Raw genomic sequence first — 19180 nt, forward strand, 5'->3', positions numbered from 1 at the left:
TTTGACGCACGTTGCCGCTAGAGTCATTTTCCAGCCGAGTGAGCAGCAGACCTAAATATTAACGCGTTCATTGAACGCGTTCAGGCACAACACTGACCGTTAGATAGTAGCTGGATTAAACATGGTTAAAATGCTGGCCAAACAGTCTAAAGTGTGACTGTATTTCACTGTAGACTAATATATATATAATAATTTTCCCATCCGGTGGTTGTTTTTGACGTTAAACAGCAATTTACTAGTGAAATACGTTATTGTTAGAAGTTAAATTAAATAAAATAAAATATAGTAAATCTTATATATAAAAAATTAAATCATTTAAAGTTTTTTTTTCTCCTTTTTTGTGATAATTAGGTTATGTCCATTTGTCTTTGTCTGCCAACAAACAAAACAAACCAAAAATACATGTTTCAGGACATTTTTTGAGTAGGGTTGGGTATTGTTTGAATTCGAACGATTCCGATTCCGATTCCGATTCCTTGTTTCGATTCCGGTTCCTAACGATTCTCGATTCCGATTCTTTTAAGAGGCAGGGTCAAAAAGTTTAGCTAACCTTGCTAACCAACGGCCTTTCTGAAGGAAATACTCCTTCTGTAAAAATACTCCTTTTGTCACAAATTTTGCATTTTGCCGAGATTTCGTTATTTTTAGAAAAGTGAAGCCACACTTTGGACCGCCGACGTAAGCTACTCATGTTCGACTCGCGCGGTTATGCCAACACTTCCGGTAGACGCTTCTTCGTTGGTGTTGTTCAGCGGTTTCTTCTTCCGCTCGGCGGACTGTGAATATCGAAACTAGGAATCGAAATTTTAACTTTTGAACGATTCCGGGATAAACGAAAAGTTAGTCTCGGTTCCAATCGATACTCAATTCTCGATACCCAACCCTATTTTTGAGAGGATAAAATGTTTTTGTTTAAAAAAGTTTGTCTATTTTAAGTAATTAGCATTTCTTTTACATTTTATCTTTCAAATAGTGGTTAAAAACCAAGCAACGGCCAAAATAAATCGGCAGCATTAATCGGCCATCGGCCGACCCGGATTTCAAAAGATCAGTATCGGCATCGTCGTGAAAAAAAAACATATCGGTCGACCTCAAATAAGGTCAGAGGTCAAACATGACCCTGTCCACATCTTTTCAGTGCTCATTTTTCACTGGGTGTGTTTAGTAAATCCTGACAGTAGTTTTTAACAAACGCCGAACAAAGGAGCGTCTGCTGGCAAACCGAGATCGAGACAGGGCTCGTAATAAAACAATACCCCTGTGGGGTTACTGTTCATAGCAACAAAACGTCTCAACGGAAAATGCCAAAACGCTTTCAAGCGCCCAAAGCACGGCGTCTTAAGCTGGCTAAATACGCTGTGGTGGACAAATGGCCTAATTCTTATCGTGAGGAAAATTTTTACCGGTATTTCGCAAACGCTAATATATCGCCCATCCCTACTCTAAATTCTTTCGGTACTTAAAGTTTATTAATTTTTTATTACTATCAGAGCCTCTAGTAAAACACATGGTTATTATGTTTAGTTGTCTATGTAGAATCAAGGGAGAATTGTCCATATATTTGAAACAAAACAAATCTCAATTTGCTCTACTGGACATGTTATCAACCGCACATCAGATCACAGGATTTATGAGATCACAGTAGTCATAGCAACAGTGATGTTGTTGTGACATACCACATGAAGAATGCTCATAAACAAGAGATGAGATGACTGACCTTCACCCGGCCAAACTCGCAGGCCAGATCCAGAGGGGTCTTCTTAGGCTTGTTTAGCACGCACGGGTTCGACTGGTGCTGCAACAACATCTCAGACTGATAAACAGAAAGAATAGATGAATTATGTTTAGCTTGTTACGAGAGACAGAAAAATAATCATAATCATAATCATAAAAACAGGCAGATTATCTTTATCCCTCAATAATACTGTACATACACACAAAAAGAAAAACAAAACAATCTGGGGTGACTTGTTGATGTCGCAGCGCAAATATCATATTTCTTTGCATTTCAGTGAGCTGACGTCAGATGATCTGCAGGTGCGGTCTCCAACAACACTGCTTCTCAAACAGGGATGGACTAGACAGTTTTCTCTGTAGGGCCGACTGGGCTGGCTTATAGAAGCACAGTTTTAAACAAAGTAATTAGGGAAAGTTTGTTATATAGAAAAAACATTGAACAATGTCAGGCCGGCCCATTGACGCTAGAGAGCTTACTGAACAAACATATATGGGAATATACTGCAAAATATAATGCGATACAGTTCCACATATAGGAAACTAGTGCTTATATTTCTCAATATACAGCAATATATGCATTGACCAATGTATGGCTATATATTAATACTAGGGCTGTCAAACGATTAATCGCGATTAATCGCATCCAAAATAAAAGTTTGTGTTTACATAATATATGTGGGTGCACTGTGTATAATTATTTTTTTATATATAAACACACACACATGCATGTATATTTAAGAAAAAAATATTATTTATACATGAAATATTTGTATTTATATATAAATAAATTGTATATAAATCTTTATACAGTATATTCATGAATATATTTCTTAATTATACACAAGCATGTGTGTGTATTTATATCTATAAAATAATTATACACAGTGCACCCACATATATTATGTAAACACAAACTTATTTTGGATGCGATTAATCGCGATTAATCGTTTGACAGCCCTAATTAATACATATCAAAAATATCAAAAATAACATTACATGTAATATTCACAATGTTTATCCTTTATTGTACGTATATTACACATACATGTTCCCATAAAAATGTTAAAATGTGAATCACACATTCACATAATGTGATTCAACAGATTTCTAGTTCCCAGCATGCTTTGCTTCCGACTGTTGAAGGAAAGCAAATGTTAAAATAAGGGCTGGGAAACGATTAATCGCGATTAATCGCATCCAAAATAAAAGTTTGTGTTTACATAATATATGTGGGTGCACTGTGTATAATTATTTTGTATATATAAATAAACACACATGCATGTAAACATTTAAGAAATATTTGCATGTATATACTTTATATATATTTATACAAAATTAATATTATACATAAATATAAATATTTGATATATTAATAACACATTTTTCTTAAATATATACATACATGTGTGTTTTATATATACAAAATAATTATACACACTACACACACATATATTATGTAAACACAAGCTTTTATTTTGGATGTGATTAATCGCGATTAATCATTTTCCAGCCCTAGTTAAAATTAAGTGTTAACTAGCTTAAAAAGTAAGAGACATTTATAATGTAAATAATTAAAAATTAGACATTATATATATTTCTCTATATATATGTGTGTTTATTTTGCTTGAGTAAACATATGCAATATATTACACATGCAGTACCATATCTGATCACATATACATCAATATATTATGAACTGTATAACTGAATACAAAAATGTCATACATTATGATATATTGATCATTCATAGGCTATATGGGAAATGTATTTTCGTTCCAGAAGGGATAAACTGTTCTGCTGTTTGTGTTTGTGAAGTGTCTGAGACCAGCAACTGTTTTGAAGCCTCTGAGACCGGGCTAGCGGATACGCACCACCTCATAGTGTCCGTACTGAGCGGCCAGATGCAGTGGGATCTGCCCGTCGTGAGACGCGCTGTTGACCGCGGCCCCTGATCTCAGGAGCATGAGCACCGAGTCAGCTTTCCCCTGCCATGCTGCGTAATGCAGCGGCCGCATCCCTGCAGAACAAAACATACAACAAATCAACCTCTAACTCAGAGTTCTGTGAGCAATTCTTACATTTTGTGTTTCAATTCATGTGTTGAGGCTTGTTCACACCAAAACCAAAGATGATGACCAATATGATACCGATAAAGCCCTATCTTGCACCCCAGAAATGACTTTGTACCCTTTTGCACCCGCCCAAAGTGGGCTTTTCCCTCCACAGACGGACTTCGGTAAACTAGGAAATGAACTTGCGCTCCCTGGGCGGGTCAGCGCAAAAAGGAGGCGTGTTTTGGCGCAAACAACCCCTGGTGCTATTTTGACAGTTCCAGAAAACAATTGCGCCAATGACCAGAAAAAACCTGATCTAAAGTCAGTGGCGTGCTGCACGTTCATTCAGATGCTGTTTTAAGTGCGCATGCTTGGCCATAATACAGAGTGTGAACAACGTGCAAACATAGTAGATGATTCTCTCATCTACACAGATGCATTTTACTTTTTGTAAATGATACATTATTATAAGGAAAACTATTAAAACACGAGGGGAATCGTTGTTGTGTCCATGATGATGGGAAAAATAGGCCTAAAGCTTACACATTTACCCAAATTATTATATGCATGTTTAACTGAAGCTAATTTGGGTGGGTTTGTCCCATCCCCAATGTCACTTCTCTTTTTTTTACGGCCCTGACAAGAACATCGATCTCCTCGGCTGTGAAACGATTGTGAAGCGCGCCATTAAAATAGTATTGCGCCATGGAAAAAGCGCACCTCGTTCATCACGCTCTTAAAGGGAATGTGATATGACGCTCTGATTGGTTTGTTTCCGTTACGCCCAAACCACACCCATGAATAATGAAGCTACTTCAGACCAACCCCTTTTAAACTTGCGTCTAGCACGAGAGTCATTTATCCCACCGGTTAAAATAGCAACAGCGCGCAAGACCCGCCCACAAAGTTAATTTCGCGCTTGATACTTGCGTTTCAGATCGTTAAAATAGGGCCCACGGTTTAAAAATGGTTCTAAATGTTAAAAAATAGCAGAGTCCACACCACAACTAAATGATAACAAGTTACAACACACTGAAGCAATGTCATTGGAATCATATTCCCAATGGTTTTTTTCCAAAACATTGACAGCCAATCAGAATCCATCCTGAGCGTGAGCATTTAAAGTGACAGACAACAAATCTGCAAAACAATATTGTTCGTTGGTGTGGATGCTAAAGATGGTATGCAACATGACTGGATTTAATGGGGGAAAACTGTGAAAATGTGAGTAAAACAAACGATTATCGTTTTAAACTAAAGGTTGGACTCGATATACACTGCAAAAAAATATTGTTGGTTTAACTTAAAAAATGAAGTAACCTGGTTGCCTTAAAATTTCATTGAAAAAAAAGTTCATTGAAATGTAAAAATTGAGTTATTACAATGAAGGAGATTGACTTAATCATCAGAAACTCAAAATATTATGTCATCTGAACTATAAATTATTTAAGTTGATTTGACAAAAGAAAAAATGTTGTGATTACAAATCATGAAAATAGTTTTTACAGTGTAGTTGGACCAGACGCAAAACTTCCACGAAGAAATAACTTTCCTAGCAAGCGTATAGCGCTGCTGACTTTAATATCCCATGATGAGCCTGTGTGAGCTTATTTTATCTGGGTTATCCTAGTTATCTGGGAATAACATACCACTGGATGGCACGATTGACCAATCAGAGTCAAGTATTCCACATGTGTCGTCATATCGTTCAGCCCTAAAACTTGTATAGATTTTATAAAAATTGTAAGTCAATACAATATATAAGAATACAATATATATGGGTATGATTTTACCCCAAAATTTTGCATATTGACCCAGAATGATAACTGCAAATCTAAGATTCGCTGCCTGGAATCCAGTTGTTCCTGTGAATTGCAGCGATCCATTTGCTTCTCTTTTCTGTAGCTTTTGGCAGTCTTTAAAAATATGCCTCAGATTTCTTGTCAAATCTCAAACCTCGTTCCCATTTTAGATGTGTGATAGTGCATTCACACCGGACGCGAATGATTTCAATGCTAAGTCAATGCAAAGACGCGTTACACACGTAAAAAATTCCTGCGGCGCGAAAAAAGCGTAGAGTGCAGCGCAGAAGACGCGAATACGCCTCATTCGCGTGTCAAGTTCACGTGAATGACGCGAATTGAGCGTCTGGCGCATTACGCGCAAATGATTTGGTTAGTGCTATTTGTGCATTCACGCATTTGGCGCGAATTCGCGTCTGCTGACCGAGTTGAAAAATCTGAACTTTGGCGTGAATTTGCGCCGCGTTAACCAATCAGGAGCCTAGTTGCTTGCTCAAGTGGTGAAGGATCTGGATGCTTCAATAAATTATTTTATAACATGACTAAACGCATGGTGGGATTATGCACAACAAAGCAAATATTTTATCACTTAAAACTGTTCATTTTGTATTGAATGTTATTCATTCCATATCTAGATTATATGAAATAGTATTATGATGTAAAGACAAACATACATGTGCATAAGTTCGGTGGACACAGATATATGGCGACGATGATCCCCACAATGTAGTAAATATAGAGCGGTGACTCTCTCGATGAATGCTCGGTCGACATAAAAAAATGGCCGCCAACGGTAAATTTTGTTTTTACGCGCGACAGTTTCACTCTTGACACGCGAATTAACACAAAGTGGTCAAGCGTCAAACTAGAATTTGACGCGCTATCCGCGTCCGGTGTGAGCACAGTATTAGATTTTGTGCGTTTGTCGCGGCATTCACGCTGAAAACCAATATTGCCGCTCAGTGGGCGTAACCGCAGTCTCTCTGTCCGACGGTGATGGCACATGCATAGGTCTTCATGGTCCCCTACTCCTAGAGGCCCACTGCCCAGCAGAGTTTATATCAACCTTCTTCAGTCTGTGATTTTCAAGCGATCCTGAAGAGCTTGACTAGCTGGTTCAGGTGTGTTTGATTAGGGTTGGAGTAAGCCTCCAGGAGCAGAGTTGAAGACCTACGCTCTATAGTTATCGTTATTTTGTAGTCATCATTCTTGGTGTTAATGAGGAGACCGTTCTAACCGTTGCTATCCTTGATGTCCACCACGGCCTGAGCCTCCAACAGCAAGGAGAGCAACTCCGTAGTGCCTGTGAGAGCAGCATGATGCAATGCTGAAAACCTGAGTGGAGGAGAAAAAAAAAGAGATGGAGTGAGAGTTGTCCAAAGCACACAAAAAACATTGACAACTAAGAAACAGTACTTTTGGGAAAGATGAAGGCTACCGCCAACTAATAAAGAATCCACTCAATAACTTTAATCAGCTTAATTTGATCCCAAAGCCTCATCATTCCACACTCGAGGCCATGAGTGGTCATAAAGAGAATGGAAAAATAAAAAACTCCAGTACATGTGAGATTGCCAACAAACCAATGTCTAGTAAAAGTACTTCGTATTGCTCAAGCTGTGGCACAATTAGAGACCAAAGTCTGAAATTTACAAGCTTTCACGAGACAACCAAAAAAAGAATCAGGGCAACAAGGGGGGGATATATTCAATTCAGCACAAGCTCAGGCAATAAAAAACTGTGTCCTCTGGGCACAGACGCCCTCGTATGATCTGATGTTTACTGAAATGCGTGACAAATTGAAATGCTACTTGTCTGGGGCGGATGTATTTCGCTAGGACATGCCGAAACCAAAGCAAGACCTCTAACAGGAGCTGTCTTCAACCACCCCTCCTCAAACACTTCAGACGTAAATCTCCTTCCAGAATCTGGTCTTTGTGAAGTCCTCACCATTACTGCACACATATCACTTTTAGAAGGGGAAGCTGTCACTTGAGGCACAAGTGGCCTCTTAAAGAATGAGCCGAGTTTGATTTGGCAAGTACAACATTACTGTAGTGCTTTTGGAATAAACGACGCACCGGTGGCTGAATAGCCTACATATCCCCCTTAATATCTTTAAATGTCAAGTTATTAAAACAATGACCTGTTGTCTGGTAGTGAAAAGTCTGGTAGTGTGTGATCCTCTGAAGACTGCAGGCTGAAACGACCCAATTCCAATTTTTTTGCCCCACGTCTGAACGACTCAGATCCGATCTTTTCAAATGCAACCCAGACCACTTGAGCATGTGATCCAAATCCGATATGTATCCGATCTTTTGAAATACGACTTCAATCTGAACGGCCAGGTCGCATGTATCCGACCCTCACGTCATTGATACGCGACAAACGTCATAATTCTGCGTTGAAGAAGGCAGGAGTGAGAAGATTGTAATTGTTCTGGTTCTGTTGGGAAAATAACTTTAATATTGCTAAACGAGCTCCACTGTTGACATCCATGTTTAGCTACTTCCGCAAATAACAAGTGACGTTGTTGACCGTTGAGTACTCTTCTGCGCATGGGGGTCACGTTCACTTTCACACGGCCTTGCAATTTTTTTTTTTTTTTTGCAATTACAGAAGTTGCATGCAAGATTGTGACCAAAAATGGTACTGCAATCACTTTCAAATTAGGGTGTATCCCCTCCCCGCCTTGACTCGAGGTTGCCAGATATGCTGCCGAATCCATCAGGAACGTAGGCTGCTACAAGAAGCTTCCAATGGCAAGTGACGAGTCCTACACAGTGAGTTTTCGGACTTAGTCACGAAGTATTTCGGATTCGGATAGAGTTTATTTTTTTTTTTTTTGGTTTTGCAACGTTATCCTATCCGTTATCCGAACACGTTTGTATCTAAAGCTGTGGTAACTAGAGAAGAGCTGGCAACCCGAATGCCGCAACACTACTGACTCCGTGATTGGTAGATCGGTAGAGGGTGGACCATCAGAACAAAACACAACATGACAACATCAACATGTCAGTGATATAAGTATTTGAAATGAACATGATTTCTTTATGTCTCGTGACATATCAGGGAAAAATTATGATTAATTGAAATACATTCCTTGCATACATCTCCTTTAAAGTTGGCATGAAATCAAATTTGACGAATCTTCTTTTTATATGTAATATTGTAGTTTTTGTTATAAATGATTTATTGGTGCACTTAAAATCTTTAATCAAATACATTACCCTTCCCTCCCCCATCGAAATGACCTCTCTTTTCTTTTGGTCACGTGTAATGGCAAAAGGGTGCGGCCAGATCCGATGAGAATCGCAATCAAATTGTTTGCAACGCCCAACCTCCAACGATCCAATCAATTCCCGAAGGATGAAATCAAGCCCTGCCCTACATTTTCTTCTAATTTCAGAAGCCATTTCACTCGGATATACGTCACGACAAGGAAAAAATGACAATCTCAACTTCCGTTTCACGCCAACTTTAAGCCCCTGCAGTGTGAACGCAGCCTCGGTGTATGATGCCCAGTTATTCTTTGTAAGTATTCATAAGGTGTATGATGCATAGTGTTTTAAAATCTGTTCAGTAAAGTCATGTAGTGTACTCCAGGCAACATTGCTCTGGAAAGTGAACCTCGTGAAGGACCCTTTCGGGACACTTTAAGAGACTCAAATTACAACTGATTTCAGTTGGGATTGCCTTCTTTGCAAAGAATATATGAAATGCTGCTTAGAAATTTGATTTCCCAAAATAAGGCAGTGCAATCATGCTGCTGATCTTTGGGAACAGAATTTATGTCCGGAGTGCCAACAAAGCCTTAAACATCTGCCTACATGGTCAGCTCACAAGCTTTTGGAAGTCTTGGACAAGTCTGGAAAGTCTGGAAACGTTGCCTTGACCCACAAGATGCCTGACTTATCTTAACAAGAATCATCGAGAAACATCTTAAGCGGTCTACTTTGCAACTTTGCATATATTTTGGCCCGACATTTGATCAAACTAAAAGTAGAGGATCAGATGCTTTTACTCAATAAGAAACCAAATGGGGTTGGCCAAAGGAGTCATTCATTTCCTGAACCCATGAGCTCAGACAAGCATCTTGGAGCAGACAGCTGTTTATATTAGATCTGAAATTGAACAGTACAGACAAGTAGAGTGGAAATGGATCAGACTGGGTAAATATGATGGCTAAAGTTGATTATTTTCACCAACACACTGAGACTCCAGCTGAGGGAAAACACTTTGCCGACTGTGCCTTTGAAGAGATGAATCTTTGCAAGGCCTTTGAATCACAAGCTGGGGTCAAACTCTCACATTGTGTTGAATCACACAGGACACACAGTTTGCCATGCTTAGCGGAAACGCTCAGATGTAAATCGGCTGAGACGCCGGACGTTCTCGACACTCATGAGAAATGGTGTGACGGATATGAAGGTTTGAATATGAATAATTCCTTCTAAGGTTTAAGAGGTGTATGAAAGGGGGTGATGTGACAGTGGTTAAAACTCAGGACTAGAAACCACAAGGTCCCTCCTCCAAAGGGGCAATCCCTGTACCAAATTATACACTGAATCTTTGCACGAAAGTCCCAGAAAAAAATTCCAATGGTTTTGGTATTTTACTAATAAAAAGATTCTATTAAAGTAGAGTTCATTATGTAAGGGTTAATATCCTTTGAGGTGTCCATTGTCAGGTATTAAAGGGTTAGTTCACCCAAAAATGAAAATTAAGTCATTAATTACTTCCCCCCATGCTGTTCCAACCCCGTAAGACCTTCGCTCATCTTCGGAACACAAATAAAGATATTTTTGATTGAATCTGAGAGCTGGATCAGTCCTAGATAGACTGCCTAAGGGACTGACTCTTGACGGCCCATAAAGTCATTAAAGAAAAGGTTTAAATATTCCATGTGCCTACAGCGGCTCAATTATAAGTTTATCAAGCGACGAGAATACTTTTTGTGCGAAAAAAACGTAAATAACGACTTTATTCCACTATTCTATTACTTCCTTATGGGCGCATGCGCGAGAACTGAGACGAGGACGTTCTCATTCGTCTACTTCTTGTTACCGGCTGCTCACCGCTTAGGAGTTTTACCGCCACCTACCGTATAAAATGATTATCCATATATAAGGCGCTCCGGATTATAAGGAACACTGTCGTTTTTTTTAGAAGATTAAAGGCTTTTAAGTGCACCTTATAGTGCGGAAAATACGCAAATTGAAAAGCGTATGTACAGCACGCATCTTCCTCTGCAGAAAGTTTTGCACTTCCAGCTATATCAGCACATCATCTTATACGGTAGGTGGCGGTAAAACTCCTAAGCCGTGAGCAGCCGGTAACAAGAAGTAGACGAATGAGAACGACCTCGTCTCAGTTCTCGCGCATGCGCCCATAAGGAAGTAATGGAATAGTCGAATTAAGTCGTTATTTATGTTTTTTTCGCACAAAAAGTAGTCTCGTCGCTTGATAAACTTATAATTGAGCCGCTGTAGGCACATGGAATATTTAAACCTTTTCTTTAATGACTTTATGGGCCGTCAAGAGTCAGTCCCTTAGGCAGTCTATGTAGGACTGATCCAGCTCTCAGATTCAATCAAAAATATCTTTATTTGTGTTCCGAAGATGAACGAAGGTCTTACGGGGTTGGTACAGCATGGGGGTGAGTAATTAATGACTTAATTTTCATTTTTGGGTGAACTAACCCTTTAACACTAGAAGTGCCAGAATTCCAAAACTACTAGAACGGCCACAAACGGTCATTTTGACTGTTAGATTCAAAACACTGTTTATTTCGTTGACGAATAATTTTCGTAATTATTTTCGTCAACCACATTTTTTCAAAGACGAAAACGAGACGATAACTAAATAAAAACTAGGTTTGAATGACAAAAACTATCCAAAAAAAGTCAAATAAAAGGACTAGCAGAACTAGTGAACAGCCCATACAGCAAAACAAACAGCGCAGGACAGGGCAGCGGAGCTCACCAGGATCATCCGACATGAATGGATCTGGATCCGCCGTGTCTGATGATAGCAGCCGTCTCTTTTTCCTTGATGTGGACTCTGACTTTGAATCACTCTCTGATGAGGAGGAAATAAAAAAATACCGCGAAATTCAGTGCGGTCAATATGACCGTCTATGACCGAAATAGGTAAATATGTTTACGCAACTTAATTTATATGAAAAGCATTTTAAATGAAAATACAGACAATTTTAGGAAAAGTCAGGTACCAGCAGGATTTTATTATTTTTTTCAACAAAGTTATTGTAGATATAAAATTCAAAACGGTCAAAATGACCGTTATGGCCATTCTAGTGTTAATGGACGACAGCGAGGCGTGCGCATCGGAAGTCCATTAATACCTAGACAATGGAGATCTTGTTAGGCATTAACCCGCTTATACCACGGTCACTTGCCAAATAACACATTTTTAAAACATTCGTTTATATTTTACTTAGTTTTACAATCGAAATCTAAAGTTTTTACAAACAATGACTTCGTTCCCCTGATTATGCCTGATATTTATAGTCGGAGAACCCTTCAGTTTAGCTAACTTACGAGCCAGAAAGATAACTTTTTTTCATGTAAGTTAGGCTTGTCTAACCATGGGCGTTACACTTTCGTTTTTTTCAACCTATAATTAAAACACACAGGTAGGCATAGTTTTTTTTTTTTGTAATGGCTAACTAGTTGTTTGTTTTGGATACTTAAACTTAAACTTAACGGATACTTAAAATGGCAGTTGCTATGGTTACTCATAGCGCATTTATTGATTAATTTCGAATGGTAAACAGTCAGTTTCACCACAACTCCTTTACTAGGTGTCCTCTATTTCTTTTTAATGGACACCCTGCAGCCAATCAGAATCGAGTATTCACCCAGACCGTGGCACAGACACTAAAATACCCACAGTCTGAGAACATTCCACGGCACTACAACAAGAGGGCAGGTTAAGGCAGGAAATGGAGACTGCCAGAGGCTCCATGGCACACAGTTTAACTTGTCAGCCTCACAACTGGGGACATTTGTGTATCAGAGGAGAGTAAGAGAGTGAGTTCAGGCCCTGGCTGCGTCATGAGCAAGCCCACACAGGTCATGTGCCCGCAGAACTCAATTTTCCGCAGCATTGGAATCACCATCATAGGGGTCTTCGGATAATGTGCATTTATTTGATAACACTTTCTCAGTTGTGTTTAACCCACTTATATTCATTCCACAGAAGTACGCAGATTTCATCTCAATAACAGCGCATGGAAAGTCTTCATACTCCGTGTGGGTCGTGTTGTGAGGTGTGGGGCTCTGGGTAAGATGGCACAATCGCTCCCCTGTGCCGTCTTTCTTTTTTCCTCTACCTGACCCACCGATGGCCGGGCTTGAGAGCCCTGCGAGGGGATGTAGATGCTGAAAGAAACCTGTGTTGTGAAAGAGCTCTCTCTCTCTTGCGAACAGAAGACTGTACTCTTCTCTTTCACACGTCCACACACACTTCCATCAGCTTTCTATGAAAAAACTCAAAGAAACTGGAGGCTCTGAGGATAGATGGGTTGTTGTAGTGAGAGGTTGTTTTCATCTCTCTTCATCAGTGGATCTAGAGTGGACGCCCACTTTACCAGGGAACCGGGATGAAATTCATGCTAACCTGAATCAACAATATAACCAAACACAAATGACATTGATGATTAGGGGGCACGCACAGTAAATACCAGTGTTGTAGTACTCGAGACTCGGACTCGGACTCGTCTCGGACTCGAGACCATATTTTAATGGTCTTGGTCTTGTCATGGACTCGTGTCCATTTGGACTCGGAATTGACTCGTACTCGAACATTTTTTTTTTAGGACTCGGAATTATTCCCGAGTCCACTCGAGTTCAATTCAAAATATTTTTCATGATTATTAATGTATGTGAATAAAATATTTCTTTAAATTGATTGACACGCCCAGTGATTGGTGATTTTCTAGTGCGCAACTGCGCATGACAAATTGTAATAAAATTACTTTTAACACCACCTACTATGTGGCCTTTTTACCCTAAACTGATCATATTTTTTAAACTCTCGGGTACTTTATTTTTTAAAGTAAATTCAGTAAAAAAAAAAAAAAAAAAGGATTTCTCTAAGTAAATAAAAGTAAATTAGGTAATCAACCCTCACTGGTCTCGGTCTCGACTCGGACTCGACCGTCTCTGGTCTCGGACTCGACTCGGACTCGACTCTCTCTGGTTTCGGTCTTGACTCGGACTCGACTCTCTCTGGTCTCGGTGTCGACTCGGACTCGAGTGAGGTGGTCTCGACTAAACACAGGTAAATACTGTCATTATTTACTCAGCCTTGTGTTGTTTAGAGTTCATATGAAGTATCTGATAAATGTGCTGGTTATTCTTGTCCATTTAATTCCAATGAATGGGGACTGAAACTTTCACGCCTAAAAATAATGCAACACCACCATTAAATTATCATAATAGACCCTTTTACGGTTGGTAAACATGGTGACGTTTTTTTGTGGGCGGAGCTTAGGTGGAGGCCTAACGATCCCTCTGGCCGCTTCACTAACGCTAGTTAGCAAATATTGTTAGCTTGTTTTTTAACAATGACTGGAGAAAATCCGATATTATCTTAGTGTGTAAGGTCACTCAGTGTCCATCACCGCGATTGTTATTTCCAAAAGTTATTTTTAACGGACGGAACCAGATTGGCCGACCCGTAGCCGCCTACACGCTCACTCAATGCATGGACGATCTGACAGGATTAACGTACGTTACCTCGGTTGAGTAACCTGACTTCTACACTTACAGAGAAACCGATCGTAAAGAGAAACTGAGGGCATATAAATCTTTAGATGTCTATATGGTCCTGTACAAGACTTGTGTGTACGATCCGCAGTTCTGCCGAGCCAGCGCCGAGACCACGACAATGTAAAGAGTGACATTACGGTGCGATTTTAATGATGTGAATATTTTCTAGAAATAAAAGTTCCAGATACAGCATATTCATTTTTCATCAATTCTTGCACCAAACAACACAACAAGATGACATTTAATAATAGTCACAATTATTTAAGCTCCTTATTATGTAGCCGAATCTGTGCATTTTCACTTTGTTTTGCCTCCAGCTAGCGCCGTGACGTAACGGTGACGTCGGCGCAAAAGGGGTCTATTGGGCTGCTAAAAACTGGACCATTGAGTTGAGAACCAGATCGGTCCAATTTGTGAACAATTTACCCTGTCAACTCACAATTTTTTGTGTGAACCAGAAGTAGCAAATCATTCAAAAAACCCGACTTGAAAGAATAATTTCTTCATAAAACGGACATCGCTTCTTCTTACATTAAAGGAGTAATTCACTTTTGAAAAAAACTTTGCTGATAATTTACTCACCCCCATGCCATCCAAGATGTCCATGTCATTCTTTCTTCAGTCAAAACGAAACTAAGGTTTTTGATGAAAAAATTCCTAGATTTTTCTCCATATAATGGACTTCAGTGGGAACCAAACGGTTCAAAGTCAAAAAGACAGTTTCAGTGCAAACTGTTCAAAGGGCTTTAAACGATTCCAGACGATGAATAAGGGTCTTATCAAGCGAAACGATCACTCATTTAATTAATAAATAACAAAGTTTTCATCTTGCTCTGTTCTGTGATGCACGTTCATGACTCTCCTGTTCGAACGAATCTTTTTCAGAGTCAATTTGTTCGTTTCGTTCGTTGAATGAACCAAATGACTCGGAAAAAGATTCGTTCATTTTGATGAACACGTTCGAACAGGAGAGTCACAGAACAGAGCAAGGCGACCATTTGAGCTTATAAAACTTAAACTTTGTTATTATTTTTTTAAATGAGCGATCGTTTCGCTTGATAAGACCCTTATTCATCGTCTGGAATCGTAACAGGACAGCAGCTCAACTTGCACTTCCAACATTTTCACCGACCCAGTATCAAAAAAAAAAAAAGTATAATACATGAAATATATCAAAATATAAATACAATTAAATGGCTACCAATAAAACAACGCTACATTTAAATGAGCAGGATAAGCAACAATTTTGGATAAATGGCAGAAAACCAAACAACAAAACTCTGTGCACTGGCCCGACAGGACAAGTGTGAGAACTGTCATCAAATGTGAGTACTGTCATCTAGCCTTGGGCCATCCTTAATGTTAAGCCTTGCCCACAATACAACATTTAAGGGGACGCGTTAGCACAGGTACACCTTAAAGCTGTTTCTAAGCACATTTAACAATTACAAGTCAATAGGGATTAACACTTCACTTAATACTTGGAATGTTTCAAACACACAATTAAACTTGCTTGATTAATTGAAATCATGTTCTGCCATGTTCTTCATCGGTTACAAGGTTTGGCTGCATTTCGCCATCACACCAGACAAAAACAGAGGTTTGCACCCCAGGAAATCAAGAGCGGGTCAGACAGTCCGATGACTGCCCGCAGCGATATTGGGGCAGTTGTTGATTTACCCACAAACACACAATTTCGGAGAAGTTCCCAGAACTCAGCGAGGGTCTTGTGTTACAAGCCCTGTCCACTTTCGCCTTCATTTCGCGGGATGTCAGGACGGATTTGATGCGTCCTGGCAGCGCGGCCCTGGGTGGACAAAGGACAGGGCTCCAAAGAGTCCCTCTCACACCGGCCTGGCCATTCATTCACACGCATTCCAGGACGTTTGCCATGGAAACGCCCCCCATACAAATCCCAACAGTTCCCCAGAAAGTCAAAGGCGGCTCAAATACTAATTTGTCTCACAGACAAGCAAAGCCTTCAGTGCTACACCACTATTATTTGCTGGAACCCCCCCCCAACATCACCACCCAAACATTTCATTTTGTTCACATTTATTAACAGACCTGGGCATGCAAAACTATTACAAACTTTCACAATCAAAAGTACGGTGTGTGATGCACGCTGAGGTCATCATGCAGAAACATACAGTGTTGCAACTCCAACATAGTTTATATGGGTGTATCTGACGAATGCATGTTCAGGTCCAAAATCAAAAGAAAGCCTAAAGAGTGTACACTATTTTATTACTATAAATATATTTATATAATAACTAAGCACATTCTGACCAAAAATTCTCATTGCCACAATGACTTTTTTTCTTATTATTCTAATGGTGCGTTCACGTGCTATGGGAAATAGGCATTTTCTATAACATCGGTATCGGCAGTTATAATGGCCGATAAATTAATATTTAAAAAATAAAATAAAAATGGACGAAACACGCTTCAATCATCTCTCCTTGGCCTGTTATATTGAAAATGTATGTTTTACAATTTGCAGTATGATGTTATCTATTGCTAAATTATGGCTTGTCATAGACTAGCTAACCACAAAGCTAGCTAATGCCACTATCATCAGTGGAAGACCGCTAACGTTAACATTAATGAGCTTGGAAACCACAATGAACTTTTTCTGCCTAATTAAAGTAATGATTACTGTATTTATATCTCTAGTTACAGTCCCTGCATTGTAAAATGTAAGTTAGACTTGCGAGGAGTGAACATTTAGACATAGAGAAAAAGTATCAAACGTATCTTGTGCAGAAAAGTTAGCTTTTCTTTTACACGTGTGTGAAATCCAACAATATTTAATAAAAAAAATAAATATCGGCCGATATATCGGATTTTAAAACCCAAAAATATTTGTATCGGTATCGGCCTTCAAAATCCTTTATCGGTCGGGCTCTAGTGTGTTGCGTTCAAGTGCTTTTGTTGTCGTAATGTGGTAAAAAGACGGAGATCCAGACCTGTTATTTAGCTAAAACTATTTTAGATTGCTTAAGTCATCTGCTACATCTACATCACGAATAGTACATATTTTTACCATTCACGACTCTTGCGTTGTTCTCCGCCATTTTGAAAAGGTCAAAGGTTATCTCATCTTGGCAACTCGTGCATCAAAATTTTTACCATAATTACCATAACAGTTTTGATTCCCATTATCTTATTGGAATTACTGTATTATTAAAAATACTGTTTTTGATTGGCATAACATAAATGCGTAACAAACTGTAACACCCTTCTACAATATTGTGGATTTTATATTATATATTATATATATTTTTTAAAGTATTTACTTATTTATTTACTCATTAGTCTGGCATGATTTTATGTAAATTATATGGACCCTGCTCATGATATGCAGACAATATATATATATATATATATATATATATATATATATATATATATTGTGGCCACAAATTAAAGGCACAATATGTAAGAATTTTCGTTTAAAGGGCCACTCCACCCATTTGCATTAAGCTTTCCATTGTTAGAAACCTAGTTATACAATTGAATGGTCGTAAAACACTCTCATTTTCCCCTGAAACGAGAGAAATCTGCTATTTACTTTTTTCACTTCCTCCCACAATGATGTAAATATCGTCAGGAAAGTGTAAGAGGGGGGGATTTCAGTGAAGACTATAAGCTCTAGATCTCACCCTTTCAAACCCGCCCATAGGGGGTTGGGCCTAATGGGCTAACAGACCAATCACAGATCAGTGCCAGTGACATATTAGCTTATAAGTTGTGGGAACTATTTGTTCATTCATAGGCCTACATTTTTTTTTTTTTTTGTGCAGGGCTCTGTACACTCTCAGAAAAAAAGGTACAAAAGCTGTCACTGGGGCTGCACCTTTTCAAAAGGTAAACTTTTGTCCATTTTAGGTGTAAATGTGTACATTTTAGGGACTAATATGTACATTTTAGGAACTAATATGTGAATTTTAGGTGTTAATATGTACATTTTAGGTACCAATATGTACATTTTAGGTGTTAATATGTACATTTTAGGTATTAATATGTACATTTTAGGTGCTAATATGTACATTTTAGGTATTAATATGTACATTTTAGGAACTAATATGTACATTTTAGGTACTAATATGTGAATTTTAGGTGTTAATATGTACATTTTAGGTACTAATATGTACATTTTAGGTGTTAATATGTACATTTTAGGTGTAAATATGTACATTTTAGGTACTATGTACATTTTAGGTGCTAATATGTACATTTTAGGTGTTAGTATGTACATTTTAGGTACTGATATGTACATTTTAGGTACTAATATGTGAATTTTAGGTGTTAATATGTACATTTTAGGTACTAATATGTACATTTTAGGTGTTAATATGTACATTTTAGGTACTATGTACATTTTAGGTGCTAATATGTACATTTTAGGTGTTAATATGTACATTTTAGGTATTAATATGTACATTTTAGGAACTAATATGTACATTTTAGGTACTAATATGTAAATTTTAGGTGTTAATATGTACATTTTTGGTACTAATATGTACATTTTAGGTGTTAATATGTACATTTTAGGTGTAAATATGTACATTTTAGGTACTATGTACATTTTAGGTGCTAATATGTACATTTTAGGTGTTAATATGTACATTTTAGGTACTGATATGTACATTTTACTTGTTAATATGTACATTTTAGGTGCTAATATGTACCACTAAGGTAAGAAAGTGTACCATTTGAAAAGGTACAGCCCCAGTGACAACTTTTGTACCTTTTTTTCTGAGAGTGTAATTGTAATAAATTGTCACAC

General features: G+C 38.4%; 1 protein-coding gene across 4 annotated transcripts in view; it reads right to left on the reverse strand.

Moving 5' to 3' along the window:
* The window catches only part of caskin2b (CASK interacting protein 2b), a 91800-nt gene that overhangs the window by 27367 nt on the left and 45253 nt on the right, over positions 1 to 19180 (reverse strand). For all 4 annotated transcript variants that reach the window (XM_089128839.1, XM_089128838.1, XM_089128841.1 and 1 more), the window contains exons 4-6: positions 6831 to 6928; positions 3609 to 3754; positions 1718 to 1813 (exon numbers count right to left, since the gene is read on the reverse strand). In XM_089128839.1, the coding sequence (XP_088984965.1) occupies positions 1718 to 1813; positions 3609 to 3754; positions 6831 to 6928 (340 nt within the window). The remainder of the gene's footprint in view (positions 1 to 1717; positions 1814 to 3608; positions 3755 to 6830; positions 6929 to 19180) is intronic.

This window comes from Pimephales promelas, chromosome 3 (genome assembly GCF_988280905.1).
Source record: "Pimephales promelas chromosome 3, fPimPro1.hap1.1, whole genome shotgun sequence".
NCBI lineage: Eukaryota > Metazoa > Chordata > Actinopteri > Cypriniformes > Leuciscidae > Pimephales > Pimephales promelas.